The sequence below is a fragment of the Equus caballus genome, chromosome 14 (genome assembly GCF_041296265.1).
Source record: "Equus caballus isolate H_3958 breed thoroughbred chromosome 14, TB-T2T, whole genome shotgun sequence".
NCBI lineage: Eukaryota > Metazoa > Chordata > Mammalia > Perissodactyla > Equidae > Equus > Equus caballus.
In genome coordinates, this window is record NC_091697.1 from 62924947 (window position 1) to 62945177 (window position 20231).

The 20231-nt window shown below is 42.0% G+C and overlaps 1 protein-coding gene across 9 annotated transcripts in view; it reads right to left on the reverse strand.

Annotated features, from left to right (window-relative positions):
- The window catches only part of MEGF10 (multiple EGF like domains 10), a 163751-nt gene that overhangs the window by 23845 nt on the left and 119675 nt on the right, over positions 1-20231 (reverse strand). For all 9 annotated transcript variants that reach the window (XM_070233132.1, XM_023617776.2, XM_070233130.1 and 6 more), the window contains 5 exons: positions 18234-18408; positions 16830-16950; positions 15868-16031; positions 13603-13705; positions 1125-1271 (listed from right to left, as the gene is read on the reverse strand). In XM_070233132.1, coding sequence (XP_070089233.1) covers positions 1125-1271; positions 13603-13705; positions 15868-16031; positions 16830-16950; positions 18234-18408 — 710 coding nt within the window. The remainder of the gene's footprint in view (positions 1-1124; positions 1272-13602; positions 13706-15867; positions 16032-16829; positions 16951-18233; positions 18409-20231) is intronic.

Here is a 20231-nt window from a genome sequence, read left to right on the forward strand (position 1 = left end):
AGCCCTGAGCTAATATCTGCTGCCAATCCTTCTCTTTTTTGCTGAGGAAGACTGGCCCTGAGCTAACATCCATGCCTATCTTCCTCACTTTATATGTGGGACGCCTGCCACAGCATGGTTTCACAAGCGGTGGGTAGGTCCACACCTGGGATCCGAACTGGCAAACCCTGGGCCACCGAAGCGAAACATGCATACTTAACCGCTGTGTCACTGGGCCAGCCCCAAAGAATTTTTGTTGAACAAATAAATGAAGGAAGGAAATAAAATTTTAAATTCTAAGAAGGCCCAAATAAACACTCTTAAGCCATATGTTGATCCTTCATTCTTTAAGAGTCATTGCTGGCAATAAATAGATCTACAGTCAGAATTAAAAGATTCTTCTTCCTCAACATGGTCCAGGTTAATGATTGTGATTGAAAAGTGAATAAGCAAAATGCTACATAATTAGGTTCTTCCCAAGACATTATTTGGATTTAAAAATAGGACCATAGAGCTCTTCATGAAAAAAAGTAATTAAAAAATTAGCGTAATGTATCTTATAGTTAGTCATACATTCCTTTCTTGATTATATTTATAAAAGATATAGTAAAATCTTATGAATCATTTCCTAACTTAAAATTCTATTGACCAATGTTAACAGCTCCCATTTTTAACTCTGCAATTCTATTTTCCCCATAGCACTGACTTTGAGACTACTAGCAGGATGTATGATTTGCCGCAAGGTTTGGCTGATGTTGACTTCTGGTAATTGAGGTAAGACCCATGCCAAAATTGCTGAATAAAATATTTACAGGTCAATGGATTTCTGGAACACCATTTGCAAGATTTAAGGCAGGATCAAGAAACATATCCTGATGATGATGCCAATGAGGCAGAGAAATCATTTCTGAAAAGAAATGGCTAAAGCCCCATCTGTTAGGTTAGTCCTGAAGGTTGGACAGAATAAAGCTCTTGGGGAAATGCTATCGAGGACAGCTCTGCATAAGACAGGGTGACCTATTACATTTTCCTCTGCCCTTGTCTGCAACAGAACATCACTATGAACTGGCGGTGGAACAGAGATAATTCTGTACATGGCACCCTGAGAAGGGAAGGCAGAAATTGTCACCTAATGAGTCACTTACTTCTCTGACAAGTGGTGCCTCGGAACCCTGGTGCACACTCACAGATGCCGTCGTCAGGGGAGCACGAAGCCCCGTTTTTACAGTAGCAGGGCAGGGAGCAGTTGGGGCCCCAGCGTCCCTCAGCACACACGCTGTCACAGTGGACACCTGAAACAACGCACACGGCAAAGCTGAGTGAGTGGCAGCGATGGCGGGAGCCTCTGGGATGCTAGGTCAGAGAAGGGACTAAAGTCACGGTGTCCAAGCTGAGTGATCACGGGCAGCAACCAGCAGGGATGGTACAAGGTTTAAAATCTACTTGTCACATCATCCACATCATCCACATCAATCGATCATCATATATTGTGTGATCATGTATGATCATAACATTAAAATAATCCCAGAACTATTTTCTATAGCATCACCAAAGAGAAAGAACAAAACACTTCTGTCGTACTGATTTTTCAACTTTAGGAGGAGAGAGCAAAAGGGAAGCCTGAGGGCACTCTCTATTAAAGGCAAAATTTATCAAAAATACTGTATCATCTTAGCCCTCAGAGACTTCTCCCCTCTCCTCATTCTTTATTTTCATAGAGAAATCGATCAAGTGTAAAAAGATAACGAGAAGTTAAAGGTGGTTAAATTATTTTACATGAAGAAAACGCTCCCCTGGAGCAAGCAAATAAACAGTCTTAAAATATTCTGACAACACATTGTGCAGGACAGAAAGATACACCAACTTCTCCCACCAAATTCCTCTTTAAAATTTGATCTGACATTGGGCCGAGACAGGCAGAATATCACAATGGATGTTATGTATTGCTGCTGTCCAAGCTTACTCATTATTCTGAAACATGTAGGTGTTTAACTCTCATCTGGAAATAGAGTAACTTTCGAGTCAGTCGTGAATGAACAACTATGCCTAAAGGAAACAAAGAAAACCCAAAGTTGCAAAAGTAAAAATAAAACCAGGTTTTATTTGAGGTAAATGGACGTCTCTCTCATAAACTTGTATTTGAAATGTAACAGGGGCCTCCTTCTTGTAAGTTAGAATTTTTCACTACTCAAAGAAATGCCCTTTGCATTGAGAGACAATAAGAATGAGTCATAATTAGTAGCGGACTGGCGACTGCTGGCCTCAGACCAAGGGAACAAGCACGCACACACTCCAGGATTCCGGAACGCCACCACCATCCGGCACCAAGGGGGCTGAGAGGGCCGTGTTTTATATCTCAGTTTTTGCTTCTAAACTGATTAGGAGAAACGTTACCATGGCCCAAACTTTAACACAGAAGCAGCCCCAAACCATAACACAAACGTTGCTAATATGTACGAAATCATTCCTGCTCAACCAGAACTCCGCTGTGGACTGCTCCTGTTTTCTCCTTCTAAAGTTGCCCACTTGTTAAGCAGGCATGAAAGCGCATAGGCCTCATTGTGTCTAGCTTGAACCCACAATAGACCATTATTTTTGCTTGGACTGCTGGCTAAAAAAGGAGATCAGGCCTCTTATAAGCCAATTGGGGGTTAAGTGTGCCCCATAGAATAAAATACGGAATTTTGGCCTATTATGATATTTTTTTCCCCTTGAGTTCACAAATATATGGTATTTTTTCCAAATGTCTTTTAAAAAACTGAGATGGAATTGCAAATTTTATGCTCCCCAAAAGTGATACGCCAGCCACGGTCTCATCTGGCATTTTTACTCACACATCTACCAGGCAAAAGCATCAAATGCACTGCGGAATAAACCACTTTGAAAGGAGGCTGCAAACCTAAAGTTTGTTTTGTGAATTTGAAGGAAGTACCAACAAGGGTAACCTGCTACGGGCTTCACTCTCTATGTGAAATACTCAGGTCCTCAGCTCTGGTAGAGAGCCAGGACTCCTGTTTCACAGCAGCAAAAATGGGGACACCTGCTCCATAGAGATTCAGACGACCCTGGCCATTTGGGGCTGGAGCCATCTAGGCAAATCCCAGTTAGGATTTTGGAGAAGTAGAAACTGAGCAATTTTCCGGTTAATCTGAAAATCATCCTGAAAATCCTGATTTTTGGCACTTTTTTGTGGTGTGGGAGCTTGGAGAAGGAAGGAGATGCAGCCATTTAGGGTGATTTAGTTTATCTGCTTCTTGCCAGATCTCTACTTTATATTACACTTAATAAATGCAGTCAAGATGGAATGGAGTACACGTTAGGTCAAAAGTACGTGCTGCTTTTTTACATTATAGATGATCATGATTTATGTATGACTTAGCACATTCTCAATTGGAGCATGTTAAGAAAAACGACTCTAGGCAGATTGGCAAATCTGAATAAAGTGATCCTTTATTTCCTACCTGATTCCTCCTCCCTAATAAGTTTGTCCAGCTGGTTAGCATAACCATCAGTCATAATCAACTTTACAGAGGTAATTTTCATATAAGTAACAAGGCCCACAGTAAAGCAAGGTGCTCCATTGCATAAGCTTGTTTCACACGCTCTACCTATCATCTCATTTCCAGAGAATAATAGGGAATTCTAGAGACCGTGTGTCACATCTTCTGTCTCCAATCACATAAGCATATGTCAACAGAACCAACCCTACTTTTAAATAACTTTTATTTTAGGATTGCAATGAAGTCTTTCCTTGGAAAGTAAATTATAAAAATTCCATCACCAACTCTCCCTACAAATTCAAGCCCTTTTCCTTTTCTCTATCATCACTAAAAATAAGTCATCATTTTGCAGACATTAATGCCTAATCTATTTGAAGACAACCATAAAGTATGTTTCAATCAGGGGACCGCTCCAGGGAAAAGTATGAAGCTATTTTTTCCTCCTGCTGCACCATTTCTTCTATTGCTTCTCCTCCCCTTCAGACCTCTGTGCCCTCCTGTTATCCTGCCCTTCATCTTATAGTCAGGACAGGAGAAGATACATTTATTATTGCTGAGGTGTTACCTTCTCTAGAGAATATTAATATTTTAAGAGAACACAAGGGTCTAAGAAATAAATCTCTAATTGTGGAATTTCAGGTAGTGAGACTCACCGAGGGGGTAACCGGGTAAGTGCTTCTCTAGGTCACACTAGGTATATGGCTACTGACATGACCTCCCTGTCAGACCAACCCCGCAGTGAAACTTTCCCCAGGATAGGGAATTGTAAGTTTGCTTCAACCATTTTTTTTTTTTTTGGCTGTGTGTGTTTGTGTGTTTTATTCCTTAATTATTTCCATTGATCTCATACTACTCTTTGCCAACTTTGCCGGGGTCCTACAAGACATCTTTTTGTTTCCTTGTTTGTCAAAGACAGAAAAGAGGATTCAACTCAGTAAGCATTCAAGGGGTCTGGCAGCTGCTGGCTTGCTGGCGAGAAGTTCCCTAAGACAGATCTCCAACTCCAGAGTGATAATGGCCCCAGAGCAGGCACACCCAACTCTGTCTGGGGATCAGGTTAGGGAAGGAAGTAGCTTGTGAAGGTGGAGGGGGTTCTAGGCTAACAGCATGGTGGGTGCAAGGCTCAGAGGCCCATCGCAAATGTTAGAGACAGCTGAAACTGGTGCTGGGAAGAGGAGAGGTATCAGCGCGGCCAGGCAGTGGTCACGTGGAGAAGAGCTAAGAACGCCACGCTGTGGAGTGTGAGCTTCCTCCTGGTGTTAACAGGGACCAAAGAGACAATTAAATAGGAAAGCGGCATAACTGAATTTGTGTTTTGTGGGAGGGCAGATGATGGTTTGATGATGATTAGCCTGGAAGAAAGACCTATCAGGTGGCTATTTTGGGTTACCCAAGTGAAATGCAGGAGAATGCAGGGGAAGACGAAGTCCAGAGAAACATAGGAGAGAATGCGAGCGAAAGATCCACCCCTCCATACTCCACCCAGGGTAATTTATGATGAGGGAGAGATGGTGCTGTTTTTGGTCACTACAGTGCCTAGCACAGTGAGGTGCTAAGCAAGTATGTGTTGAATGAGTCAATAAGTACTGTTCCTCTTTCCAACATGATATTTGGACAATTTTCCAACTGAATCGAGCACTGTATCATTCTTTACGTCCCTGAAGAAGTGCTGAGAAATGCACTCAAACCAGGAAGTCCAACCTATTTCTATTTTGTGTACTTAAAATCGGGAGCCTTCTCAGCTAAGGGGTTGGAAAGGCGCGCCTCGCTTATTTTGGAGAATAAGATATACTTTCATGAGCTAAGGTCTGTGATTTTAACGTTAGCCCAGACTATAAAGCAATAGAATCATGGGATATCTTGAGGAAATTCTTTTGGAATATTTGCCAAGGTACAGATAAAGTCTTTAATACAAGTTACTTCAGGAAACAACTTCCTAAAACATTTGGAAGACAGGACAAAATAGGAAGGGGGTATCTCTAAATTTGCAGGAATCTCCAGTTCAATAGAAGCATTTTTTCCCCCGATAAATGCTCTGACACTGATAAGGAGATCTGTGAGGGACTGCTTTTGCCAGGACCGAGGACAAAGAGCTCTTTGATAGCCTTCACAAGTTGCTAGGCAATGGCTGAATGATCGTGATAAACTTCAGCTAAGCAGCTCTAAAGAAATGTTCGTGCATTTAATGCCTGATGCAGTCTGCCAGCAGCCTCGATGTGAAATCAACATTCACTAGGCATTTGTGATTGCATGAATGCGGAAAATAAATCATCTGGGGTGTCATTATTTCCCCTCTCAGAGATAGAACCCAAACTTCTTGTCTCGCTTAATTGTTTACATTCCTCATGCCAGTATTGCAATATTTAGGGAGTTAGTGAATGAAGGAAATGATTTCGAATCAACACCGTCTTCCTGAGCAACAAGCTATTAAACATATATTAGAACAAAGAGAGAGATTTGTTAATAATTATTGGGCTTGCTGATTATAAGACAGAGGAATTACAGCATTTAGTCATAATGATTTTTCTGCTTTTCTAATCCTCCGGCCAACAAAGTGGCAGCATCCTGTCGTCACTCCCTGGTGTCTCCACCTCGCATACAGTGTCTGCCACGAGGGAACGAGGGAATGAGAGCTTCCTTCTGCAGCCGGGAGCTGGTGCCACTTCATCTCCATGTTCCCAGCACTTAAGCATGATGGGTGCCTACAGCTTGGAGATACTCAGCAAATGGTTGTTAAATTAAATCTTTCTATGGAAACTATGAATTTTAAAGACCCATTAAAAAGGGTCTGCTTTATATAGGTAACCAAGTTAGAAAAAACATCTTGATGTCACATAAATCAGAGATGTCTGCCTTTGCAGCAGCAAGACAAAACAGCAGAGAGCATGGCCTGCCTTAGTCCAGACCTAGATAAAAGCAAGCAGGTCAGACTGCTAGTCAGATTGGGAGATCTGGAAGCTGCGGCTTTTTCTGCAGCCTTTCTTTGGGGAGAGCAAGCCCTCTCTCCACCCTCACTTCAAGGATCCCATCTTCTACTTTTATATAACTCCTTTCCCCCAAGAGCTTGTTGCCAGACAGACATATGCCTGTGCATACATGCTCTCCGCTCCCTAGTACCCTAAAGGGTCAGACAGTGTACGAGTCATTTGCTCTTGTGGCTGATTGGGTGCATGCACGATAATTAAAACTCATTTGCACTGAAGCTGCACTTACATGTCACTGGACGAGGAAAGGTGGGTCTCCCCTTATAACAATTCGGGCCTCACTAAGCTATGGGAGAGATCACTTTGGGACAGATCAGTACCTGAAGCAGCCATTCACTCAGCTGGTCAAACCTGGTGTTTGGGGAAATTTAGCAAGGGGGGCTGTCCTGGAGAGAGGCTGGAACGACTGCAGGCCGAGGTCTGCTTGCTGCGAAGAGAAGAGAAGTTGCCTCTTCTCATAAACTTGACTCTGGGTTCTCCTTCTCCCAACGCCCCCTTCTTGGCTGGGCTCAGGCAAGCACCCTGCCTCTCTTCCTACCCTTCTTTCCCCTCCTGACCATTATACCATGGCTTGCTAGTCCCTCTCTCTTTCCCAAGACTACTGGAGGTTGATTTAGTGTCCTAATCTCTTTTCTCTCAATTTAGCATTTAACTTTTTTTTCTGGTATGACTGCATACTCTAGTCTTTTGCCGCTGGCTATGAGGCTTCTGTCACCGAAATGCTCCCCCAGACCCCCACCTCTTCAATAACAACAGTAGCAAGGCATAGCTGAGGCCAGTCTACAGATTGGTAACTGCCGCTGCATGGGCCACTGGGGAAAGTTTTGAAATGACAGACAAGGCCACCAAGTAAGGTTGTGCAGGTTGTACACTATACAAGAGCCCCTGACCAAACCGCTAAGTCAGGGCAGAAATCCAGCTCACACTCTACTTGCCAAGAAGTACATCCTGAGGGATTTCCAAACCTTTTCCAAATTTGTACAAAAGGTGCTTTATGGGCTGGCAGTGGCTCCATCCTCCTTACCCACCCTCCAGATTCTCATTCGGGAGGTGTGAGGTGGGGACTGGGAACGTACAAGTTCAAAGAGTTCCCAGGTGACAGTGATCTTAGCCAGGGCTGGGAACCAGGCTGGAGCCCACATGCGTTCCCACATAGCTGGAATGGAATCTTGATTAGCTGTGACACCCAGTGAAGAGGTGTTCTGGCTGCCTGAAGCCAGAGCAGAAGAAAGACAGACAAGTCAGCATGTTTCTACTGTGTTTGGAAAATACTTTATAAAGCATATCACTCTGGACTCTGGAAATACACACACGCACATGCACACACACACGACTAATTACATTTCACTGACGTCTGGAATTTCAGAATAATGATTCTGAAAGCCAGTCTCATTTTATAGCAGTGTGTGTGTGTGTGTGTGTGTGTGTGTTCAGCAGAGGTGTGGGAGAAGGAGCCCAGGCACAGCCTATATCCTGGAAGGTGTTTCATTTTTCTCCATTTTTTTTTTTTTTTACTGCAATCTGCCTCTTTCTGATAAGTAGACTTTTGGCTAAAAATGTCAACAAATTAAGGTTTTAAATAACTTCTATGATAAATGTGCATGTCTTTTCTTTGGAAAAATGGTACATTTCTTTTGGACATAGCATCTGGGATATCAGATGTAACTTAAGTGTTGGTTAATCTGTATGGTAGTACATTCTGAAGAATTTTTTTATTATGGTAAAATGGGATTATCAATTAGGAAATAAACAACAGTCTCAGTTCTTTTAAGAGAAAAAGACAGTCAGACATTAGAAAAGAAGGTGAAGTAACGAGGAGAGGTGGATGAGGCCCATGGTAAGAAAGCAAGCCTACTTCCATGGTGTATCACGTTAGCAGAGGACTGCCTCAGTTCAGGTGTGTCAGTTTCCTGTCAAGAGCGATAAGGTTCTCCTGACCTTTATCCCAGGCTCCACACCTGGGGACCTGCTCAGCCTTTCCCCACAGTGTCCTTGGCCGAGCACTGTGGGTGCCTCTACACCACCTCCTCGATTTGGTCGGGGGAAGAGCTCAGGTCCCTGTGTTAGATTTCACTGATTTCTTCACAAAAGCCTCACTGTTACCCCACACACTGCTACCCTGTCCTGAGACACTTGACATTTCACCTAGAGCAATCTCGGCAACAGGGAGGAAGGAAACAGAATCACTTGCTTCCCTGGGCTTCGGTTCTTTCTTCAGCCCAAACCTGTCATCTAAATGAAAAGCAAAGCTTTCTTTCCCTTGAGAAAGGTCCTTATGAGGTAGTGTGAGTGTTGGGGATGGCCTCTTTGAAAAAACATCTCACAGCAGCCTTAGACACTTGCAGACCAACGGCCCACACAGAAGACTCAGAGAAACTAGACATTGGAACCATTGAAGAAAGGAGACAGTGGGCGACAAGTGATGGAGCAACATGAAGCTGCAAAGCTTCCTCCCCTTTGGAGAAGCAAACCAGTCACAGATGGACAGAGGATTACAAGATTATGCTGTGTGACAAAGCCACTGCATTCCCGCAGGAGTTCCACAGGTCTGAGGCCAGATGGGATAATTTGTCTTACCCCATGACCCAGACTGTGGAATGCAACTAACATATTTTCTGGCTGGCTTCAAGCCAAATCATATCTCCTCTTTTCTCATGTATACTAGAGTATGTCTTTCAAAGGCTGGTTCTAAATCATCAAAGCAGGTGGATACTTGAGCAGTGACTGGCGTGCTCAGGAACACCTCGTATTTCCTCTATATTCATAAGAACAAAGTAGATTTGGTGGAGTATTGGTCAAAACAAACGATACGGCCTGTTAGGAAAGTTCTGAATTTGTCAGAGGATTACAAAAGTTATTTTGCTTCACTGCGGTCATTGAGAACTGAGCACTGGTCACTCCATTGGAGAACTTCAAGAACCCTTGTGAAGTCACAAAATCTGGTTTAATCCTTGGTGTGATGTAGTTTTAACATTTAGCAACTGAGAGCCAAACAGAAACACGGAAAAGTAAAATTTCATATCTGAAGTCAGAGTTAACTCAGTTTCTGCAAGTGAAGGATAAACTAGAGGGCTCGAAAGTCCTTGTGTCCGTGGGGAGTTCCTATCGACAGAAAAGAAAGTCCGTCACACCAGCCTTGCTCTGTTTCTCAAGGCAGCTCTCAGATACTAGGAATCAAGCACATGGCAATTCGTCTCAGTTGACTCCTGTCAGAAGTGAGAGATGCTCTCAACAAATTTCAAAAGATGGAGAGACATCACTGAAGAGGTTACTGATGAGGATCTGAAGAATTAATATTGTCAAGTTGGCAACACTCCCCACATTGATCTATAGATTCAATCATCATTAAATGCCTACCTTGTTTCTTTGAAGGAATTGACATGCTGACCCTAAAATTCATATGGAAATTCAAGAGACCCAGAACAGCCAATAAAATCTTAAAAAAGAAGACCAAAGTTGGAGGACTCACACTTCCCAATTTTAGAACTTCCTACACAGTTACAGTAATCAAAACAGTATGGTACTGGCATAAGGATAGACATATTTATCAATGGAACAAAAATAAGAGTCCAGAAATGAACCCTCTCACATTCACGGTCTATTGATTTTTAACAAGGGTGTCAAGACAATTCAATGGAGAAAAGAATAGCCTTTTCAACAAATGGTGCTGGGACACCTAGATATTCACATGCAAAAGAATTAAGTTGAACACTTACTTTATGCCACATATAAAAATGAACTCAAAGTGCATCAAAGACCTAAATGTAAAGTGAAAACTATAAAACTTTTAAAAGGATACATAGGCATAAATGTTTCTGATCTTGGATTAAGCAATGGTGTCTTAGATTTGATGACAAAAGCATAAGCAACAAAAGGAAAAAACAGACAGACTAGACTTCATCACTATAAAATGTTTCTGCTGCAAAGGGCATCATCAAAAGGTGAAAAAATAACTCATAGAATGAGACAAAATATTTGCAAGTTGTATATCTGATAAGGGTCATATATCTAGAGTATAAAAAGAATTATTACAACTCAATAATAAAAAGACAAATATCTCCATTAAAAAATAAGCAAAGGAGGGGGCCAGCCTGGTAGCGTAGTGGTTAAGTTCGCATGCTCCACTTTAGTGACCCGGGTTCACTGGTTTGGATGCCAGGCATGGACCCCAGCACTCCTTGTCAAGCCATGCTGTGGCAGGCATCCCATATATAAAATAGAGGAAGATGGGCACAGATGTTAGCTCAGGGCCAATCTTCCTCAGCAAAAAGAGGAGTATTGGCTGCAGATGCTAGCTCAGGACTAATCTTCCTCAAAAAAATAAAATAAAATAAAAAATAAACAAAAAGGCCAGCCCCATGGTGTAGTGGCTAAATTCAGCATGCTCTACTTCAGCGGCCTGGGTTCATGGGTTTGGATCCCAGGGGTAAACCTATACCAATCTTTGGCCATGCTGTGGTGGTGACTCACATATAATGTGGAGGAAGACTGGCACAGAGGTTAGCTCAGGGCTAATCTTCCACACACACAAAAAAGCAAAGTATCTGCATAGATATTTCTCCAAAGAAGTTGTACAGACGGCCAATAAGCACATGAAAAGATGTTCAACACCATTACTCATTGGGGAAGTGCAAAGTGAAAACACAATGAGATACCATTTCCCACCAACAGAAATAACTATAATCAAAAAGGCAGATAATAACAAATGATAGCATGGATATGGAAAAATTGGAACCCTCCTACACTGCTGGTGGGAAGATGAAACAGTGCAGCCAGTTTGGAAAACGGTTTAGCAATTCTTTTTAATTCTTAAAAAGGTTAAAAAATTACCCTATGACCTAGCAATTCCACCCCTAAATATATATATACCCAACATGTAAATATATACCCAACATGTATACATCCGTACAAAAACTTGTACAAGAATGGTCATAGCAGCATTATTAGTAACAGCCAAAAAGTGGAAACAACCCAAATTTCTATCAACTAATGAATGGATAATAAAATGTGGTCTATTCATACAAGGGAATATTATTTGGCAGTCAAAAGAAATGACATACTGATATATACTCCAATATGGATGAACCTTGAAAACACTATGTTAAGTGAAGGAAACCAGTCACAAAAGACCATACATTGTATGAATCGATACAATGTCCAGAATAGGCAAATCTACAGAGACAGAAAGTAGATTAGTGGTTGCCTACGGGAGGGGGAGAAGGGAGAAGACAGGGTTGGTGAGTTGGGGGTAAATGGGGAATGACTGCTAATGAGTACTAATGGGGTTTCTTTAGGAGGTGATGAAAATCTTCTAAAATTGTCTGTGGTGATGGTTGTACAACTCTTTGAATATACAAAAACCGTGAATTTTATGCTTTAAATAGGTGAATTCTATGGTATACGATTACATCTCAATAAAGCTATTTCATATACAGAAAGAGAAATTACTGGTTATCAGCACTCATCACCAGGGTCCTCCCATGTAGTTCTCAGAAGTCTTCATCCATGCTGAAAATAAATCTCAGCATGACTGCCCTCTCCCCCAGCACTTCCTGGAATAAGTCTGTGTACGGTAGTTGGGTGCAGCAATTAAGAGAGCTGGCTATGTGCTGGGAGAGCATTGCTGCAAATCCTGTTTCTCACATTTACTGACTCTGGGACCCTTGGTCAAGACACTTAACTTCTCTTGGTCTCAGCTTCCTCATCTGTAAAAAGGAGAAAATAACATTTCCTACCTCATAGAGTTGTTGTGAGCCTGCAGTAAGCTCTCAATAAGCATTACTTAATATTATTTCCCTAGAGTCTTCTTTGTATGCATTTTTTTCTAAAAGGTAAGATCACTCTGACTCCATGATTTCCTGAATGTGACATCTCTAGTATGGAGACATAAGATTCTCCTCTGAAAGATCCATCTTCTAAAAATATGAACCATCACTAAAGAGAATACTTGGCTTGTTACTATCAATTTCTCCTTTAGAGGACAAGTTAAAAACTGTTTACGAGGATACTGAATGATCAATATGGAAATAGTTCTGTCTTTCAAATTTCCCTCTCTTCTCTCTCTATATGTATATACACACACAAATATATTTATCTACAATTACTATATATATATAAATACACACATATATATAAATATATATAAATACACATACACGCACACATTCACAAATGACTTCAAATGAGAAGATAATTTTAAAAGAAAGTTTTAGTTCAGTTATTTATCTCTAATCTAGTCTTTAGTTTAACAAGTTTTCACTCTAAATTGGCATATCAGCAATCAAACATTTTATTTTACTTTCACTGGAAACGGTCATCAATATAATCCCTCTCATCCATCCTAATGTTCAACAACTTTTATATTGCATTTTCTTTGGTAATTTTTCTTAATAAGTCTTTGAAATTCCATTTTTTTGTCTGTTTTTGTCTTTTTAGGATAGGCTTGATTAGCGTATAAAAAAAGAAGAAGCTCTCAATTTGCTTGGGCATTTGGTGCCTCTCCCAAGTCTGTACATCACGAGCCAAAACATTGTTCTTCTTCTAAGACCACTGCTAGTTTGATAAACTTCCTGGCTGAAACCACGAAATCATATGAATAAGGAACTTCCACCTGTGGTTGGAAAAACTGATAATCATATTATGATATCATTAACATTAATATAAGAAAAATAAAGTTTTAAAACTTTTTTATTTCTAGTAAAGAATATTTTAATATTTGCATATTAACCACATTAACATTAACATTTCATATTTTTGCCTCAGTAAGGTGAACTTAATTAGATTCTTATGGCTTACTTCAATCATTCTTTCCTCAATGCTCAAAAATACCACAAAGGTCTTGCTAAATTCTTCACAAAATTCACATTTTTCCCCTCTCGCTGGTCTGAATTCTGGTGGTTGGACCTTACAGGAAGGTTGAAGAGAACCACCCGGGCTGGTTGAACAGACAGCCACTCCTGGACTACACATCAATTAGACCCAGCAGTAGCATTTCTTGGGTAAAAATGTGTCACCTTACTGGAGACTACTGTAGTTTCATTTTTTTGAAAAGTTGACCCGTGTGTTTCTTTGAAATAGTAAAGAGCACTAGGCATAAACTGGCACATTTCCCATTTCAAGCAGTGGTCCTTGGCTCTCACCTGACCATCCGGGGAGGCAGCGGCAATGGCCCGTGGTGGGGTGGCAGCCATCTGCATGGCTGCAGTCGCAGCGCTCGGCACAGTTCAGCCCATACGTGCCATCCTGCGTGGAAGACAGCAATGAGGGCATGGGAAATCCCATGATGGGGGACAAAAAGGGCCACAGTCAGCCATCTCAGATACGTCCCCTTCCTCTCCCAAACACTTCTCAGCAACATGCACCACAATCACCTCTTCCCATGTCTTCTCATCCCCCAAATGTAGGCTCCAGGAGGTCAGTGTTTTAAAATCTCTCAAACCTTAGTTTATGTCTGACATAATGGTTGGGACATACAAATGGTGAAACCAACTATGCCAATATGTTGAGATGTGTATACGCAAATATGCCAATTAAAAGAATCTTTTTTATCTTATCGTAAGCCACAACTCATAAAAAAATATTTTCTTTTGCTCCCAAAGATTTTTATAAATTAGTCCAATATTCCCTACAAGGCATCCTATTCTTTACTGGAAAGGGTGGACCCTGATCCACATAGAGAAGCTCAAAATTTAAAAAGTATTATAGCTCTAATTGAATTAAGTTTGTTTCCAGAAGTTGCCAGTGGGATATGTGGAACTATAAGGAAAAATGAATGTCTTTTGTTACTTTTCTTAACTAATAGCCTCCTTTCGATAAAGTCTAGAGAACATGAAGTGTTCTGATTCAAGATCCTAAGAGAGCGTGGAGTACGAGTTGGCACCCCCTCCTCACTCATCTCCTCTCAGACTTTAACGTTTTCACTTGCACATCAGTTTTGGTGGTCCAGTGCAGAAGAAACTCTTCATGGTCTCGTGATCACTTAGTTTGTGGGAAAGGAATGGAAAGCTCTGCATTTACAAGCCCTGCTCTTCCATGCCAGATCCTGATGAACTGAGGGAGGGCACTACAAACCTCCCACACCACCCACGTACTAAGAAAAACACAACGTGCACAATTACCGTGAGGGAGGAACCTGAGAACCAGCATAAAACAGGTAGTGGGTGTTAGATGGCATAATCATTTGTCTAGAACTTATTAAAATAAAATAAATAAACTATTTTTTAGGCCCCACTAATGTTTGATAGGGTTGCAGAGGAATTAGCTTTGCTACAATATGAGCCACTAAACCATCAGTCTTTGCTGATTTCCTAACGCATCTAACATAAGAGAAAGGACAGGATGGTACCAGAGGCTTTGTTGGGTCTACAATCACATTGGGAATGAAAGGGGATCTTCACGCCCATCTCAGAGCACTGATAATTTGTTCACTGGTGGATGAGAGGCAGCAAACTAATTTAACTCTGTCCTAGGGGTTTGGAGGGCACGGACCAGCCCAGGGCAGATCCTCTCTGCCTTGGGAAATGGGTTGTACTTAATGAAGGGGAAGCCTGGGGAGAAAAGAACCTCCATGGAAGACCCTGTTCAGGGGGTCACAGTGTCATCTTGCCATTAGATGGTCTCCTGGAGGCAGAGAACACGCACCACTGAGAGAATGCTTAATGGCTCAGGAGAAAAGAATTGTGATAGGAAGAAAGAGTGAAGGAAAGAGGGAAAGAAACCAGCCAAGAGCTTCAGGAAGAAAGAGAAATCCGCATGTTACTATAGAATGCACTTCCCCTCTGCACCCTCTGCCAGCCCGCGAGAGACACAGTGTGGGATTTATAACGACGAATATCTCCGAAGCAGGTCAAGGGAAAGGAGTCGGCACAGAACTAGGGAAATCTTTGGAGATTCTTGTGACTCTAGAGATATTTATATTAAAAGACCGGCTGTTTCCAAAGCTTCTTTCACCCCCTTGATGAGCATTTCTATGACACCATCCCACCCCCTTTCAATTCCCTGCCACTCTCCACCCCAAAGGCTGGAGGATTTCCATTATAATGGAAACACAATATTTGGAGAGTTGACAGGCATACACTGGGTGTTTGACAAATGCTGTTGACTGGCTGCCACAAAGAGATGGGTGGATGAGAACAAAGAAAATAGAGGAGGCAATGAGGGATGTGGGGGTAGAGATGAAGGAAAAGAAGGAAGTGATTCTCACAAAGCTACCTAAACAATTTCCACATCTACCCCATTTCCAATCCTATATCGGATTTGAGTTCAAGCACCCCAATTCTTCTAATAGTTACTGAGGTTTGGTTCACACTCAAACACTTTAAATCAGGAAAACTGCAAAAATAAGCTAACCCTCTGGCATCAGCTCCTCCCAGATCTTCCCAGTTGGGGCAGTGGTTCGGTCGTACCTGGCAGGGAAGTTCACATTTCTCCCCGTGCCATCCAGGTGCACACGTGCAGGTCCCATCCAGGGTGTTGCAGGCTCCACCGTTGAGGCACTGGCATGTTAAGTTACAGCCAAAGCCCCATGTGCCACTGGGACAGCTGATGGAGCAGACCACCCCGTGCCAGCCTGCCATGACAAGAACACCAGAGCATGTGAGGAAACAAAGGCCGCAGGCAGTTTGCCGAGCCTTTCCCAGCCACCTTTCCCTTTAGAAACATCTTGGAGATGCACAGCAGTGTCCCCAGCCCCAGAACACACAGCACTGGCTCTTTCATGTAAAGCCTCCATCAGAAATGAATAGAAGCACCCAAACATCCGTGTGTGCCGTGTGATGGACAAGGATGCCAACACTGAGAGGCACTACTGGGCTACTAGAGGAAGAGCTTTGGAATGGGGGCACCTTGAATGTATAGTGATGGACACTTTGGAATGCTGAGTTTTGTTCAGGTTGGGAAAGTGAAATATTTATATGGGAGAGAGAAGGAAGGTTTGCGTTTGACAGAACAATCCTGTCTTTAAAGCAGGACTCCGTTAACCATGAACAGTGGTAGCCAGAGTCCTGGCTGCAGCAGCAACAACAAATAAATGCATTCTGGCCCTCACATAAAATTGGTGCTTGGCTGCAGCTCTTGTCATGACCTTAGGCCAATTTAGGAGCACGGACACATGTCTGCCTGCTTACTCCTCCCTAAAGCACAGAGACTCACAGACTTTTGGAGCTGGCATCAGCTTCAGAGCTCACCTCATGTGAGCCTCTCCCTTGTACTCGCAAGAGCAGGAGAGCTCACCCTGGGTGAGGGCTTGCTGAGTTCAGGCACTGAATTTTGGCTCAGTTAGAGCTAGAAGCCCAGTCAAGGTTTCTTTCCTGTGACTTTAGGAGATAATAGGACCAGGATCAGATAAAAGACTCATTCAACCACTTACCGGCCTTGCAAGTACAAGACCCGTCCACAGGAGAGCAGACAGCATCGTTTTTACAGCCGCAGAGAGAGGAACAGTTTATCCCATAGGTCCCCAGAGGGCAAGGGGTAGAGCAGTCAATTCCCTAGACAGGCACAAATAGGGAAATATGTGCAATTTTACCAACTGAAATAAGGCCAACACAAACAAACAAAAATCTATCTTGGCAATGCTAATTATACTCCCTCTCTAATTTTAACACCCTCTATTTTAAAAAGTTGCTATAACGTCACCACTCTACAAATCTTAGAGATTCAAGGGCAATGCTAGCTGCTAGCTACCTGCTAGGATACAGGATTGAAAAAGACCCAAAAAGCCTGCTGCCTTCATTAGGTTTCCTTTGCAGCAAATACAAAACCCTTTGTCCTTGTTCAGACAAGCAGATACATAACAATAAACTATAGCTCTAAAATTAGTCAATAAATAAACATAAATATGAACGATACATTAAATTGCAATGCTTCATAGACTTCCTTGTACAATATGTAATATGATTAGTGAATGAAGCAAAGAACAGAACACACACTCAGCCAGAAGCGTGATTCAATTCATTATCTGACAGTGAGCATTAAACATAGAAGTCAGTTACCAAAGGTGCCTGGAGGTCACCGTCTCTAAAAACAGAAGACTCTGAAGACAAGGCTAATTCAAGGGCTTGACCAAAGAACTGTAACACAGGTTAGAAAACCCAGTAAAGACCCTCTCAGCTCGGGGACTTTAGGACCCATTCGCTCTACATTATGTGCTCTGGAATAGTCATCAACATTCTTCATAGTTTAATGTGCTCCTCTTTAAAACGGAAGAAAATAACTCAAGAACAACCCATCTTCCTTTAAAACAAAGATTCCTAACTGTAGCTGAGAAATCCTAGAAACTAGGCTAAATTCTGCTCTATTGGCTTACAGGCATATCTGCAAGGTGTACATTCTCAAAGGGGCCGAAAAACTTACTTACTACTAACCATCGAATGTAAATACATAATAAACGCTAACTTGATATATTATGTGCCTTCAAATTGCATGGAATTAAAACAAAAATTGTTGACAATAATACATTTCCTACTTGGAACAGTAATTTTTTTGTTGCCTATAAAACACAGTAAAATAATTATGTAAGAAATACATCATATTCATGACATATATTAATTAAATAAATATTAATGCCACATTTATAGTTTTGCCAGCTTTCCAAGTCATCACTCTAAGGTAATTACTCACATCTCTCATTATGACTTTTCTCTTTATTCTCTGTTAACAAAGTGACTGATTTTAGCACATTTGTACTTCAGAAAAGGTCATATAAATCGTGGTATCAATATGCTCCCCATTGTACCTCTCGTCTCCTTCTTCCAGAGCCCAAGCCACTCACTTTGAATCCTGGGGCACAGGTGCACTTTCCAGTCACACTGTCACAGTCAGCCCCGTTTTGGCAGCTGCAGATCTGTTGGCAAGCTTCTCCATAGAATCCAGGAGAACACGTCTCATTACAGTAGAGTCCCGACCAGCCCGGCTTGCAGGCACACTCTCCAGACATGGGGTGACAGCTGAGAGACGTGGATGAAAGGAGCAAGTCATTCTCGGGTAAACATGACACCCAAGGCCCGTGCAAATGTTGCTTTAGCCATGATCACTAAAAGTGTGGGCAATTCCATGCACGATCACCCAAACTCCATTCCCAGGCTTGGCATGATTTAATTAATTGGCCCAAACCTGATTGGTACTACAGAAATGTTGCATGAAATCAGCATCATGTTCTAGCAGGATGATTATTACAACTGTGTCCTTTTGTCCGAAGCTCATTTCAATTTTCATAAATTGAAAGCACTAATTCAATAAGAGATCAACTAGAAGAGAAGATCTAAAGAACTCCATCCAATGAAAATACCAAATCAATCAACCAGGGTGATATCTAAGGAACTTCAAAAGCAGTGACCTTTTCAGCCTGTTCCTTTCAGCTCCCCATACCTGGTGGTGGAGCAGCTGTCTCTACCTGAAACAGCAGCCGCATTGATGGCCAGGCAGCCAGCTGTCGCTCCATGGCAAATGGACACATCAGCTGTGCTAAGCTGCACGCGTTAGTGCAGTTGACACAATAGGGCACTCTGTGGCCCTCAAAACACATGTGCTTCTCACCAAAGGAAAATCTTAATACTCAAACTAGCTCTGCTCACATTTGGAAGACTGTTAAAGATGGACTTCCTCCCCTGATGGAGACAAAAGCCTCCCCTTAGTACAGCCAACAATAAAATCTACTGTCGCATAAGACGTTTGCTAAATGATCTCTCATCAGAAGACCGCTTATAGATTTTCTACTCTTGAAAGAACAGTGACCTGGGAGGATGAAGACTGAGGAGATAAGTCCAGCTTTCTCACTGTCTAGTTAACCTTAGTGAATGCATATAACCCCCCTGGGCCTGATGTCCTGGTCTGTCAATTGAGGGTCTCAACCACACCCCATAATCTCATTTTCTACCATTTTTTTTTTCTTTAAAGAAAAAGCCTATGGGTGGACAGTTTGTTACTCGTTTTCACAAATTTATTTAAACATACTCGTAGGCCTCTGCTGCAACTAAGTGCCCACAAGCAAAGGCCTTGGCATTGGTCACAAGCATTACTCAGGAAACATGGCAGGAAGAAATATCCAAGCACAACTCTACATTTAAGATGGTTTATTGGGTATAGAAGGTTTGGGTTCAGAAGACAAGGGTTTGAGTCTTAGATCTACTTAGATCTACTTGATCTACTTATCTGTTTATCCTTGGGCAGACACCTAGCATCTCCACGGCATCTCAAACTTCACATGCCAAAAATGGACCCCTTGTTCTTCCCTTTCTTCATTCCTCACTCACCGTTGGCTCTCAATTGTCCCACTGAAGTAACGGCACCACCAGCGACTCAGTTGTCTAAACTAGAAACTTCAGAGTTATTCTTGTTAACTCCTCCCTCATCTCCACTTCATCACTAGGACCTAACAATCCTAACTCCAAAATGTGTCCTGAATCAATCCACATCTCTTCATTTTCATTGTCACCACCCTACTCCAAGCCAATGTCACCTATCTCCTAAGCTCCTGAATAGCTTTCTAACTTTTCTCCCTGCATTCACTCATGTGTCATCATCTAAAAGTAGATCTTATCATTCTTCTTAAAACTCTTCAAAGACTTTAGAATAAAATCCATACGGTTTAATCTAGGTAGAGAGATGATATAACTTATTGTCTAAACTAGGACATTTTTAAGAGTGGAGAGGGAGTTACTAATAATTATACTAGGACAATAGGCCTAAACTAAACAGTCCCTGTAACACCAGATATATGCTCACCCTCACTGCAGCCCACTTGCCCTCATCATCTGGCCACTGCCTGCTT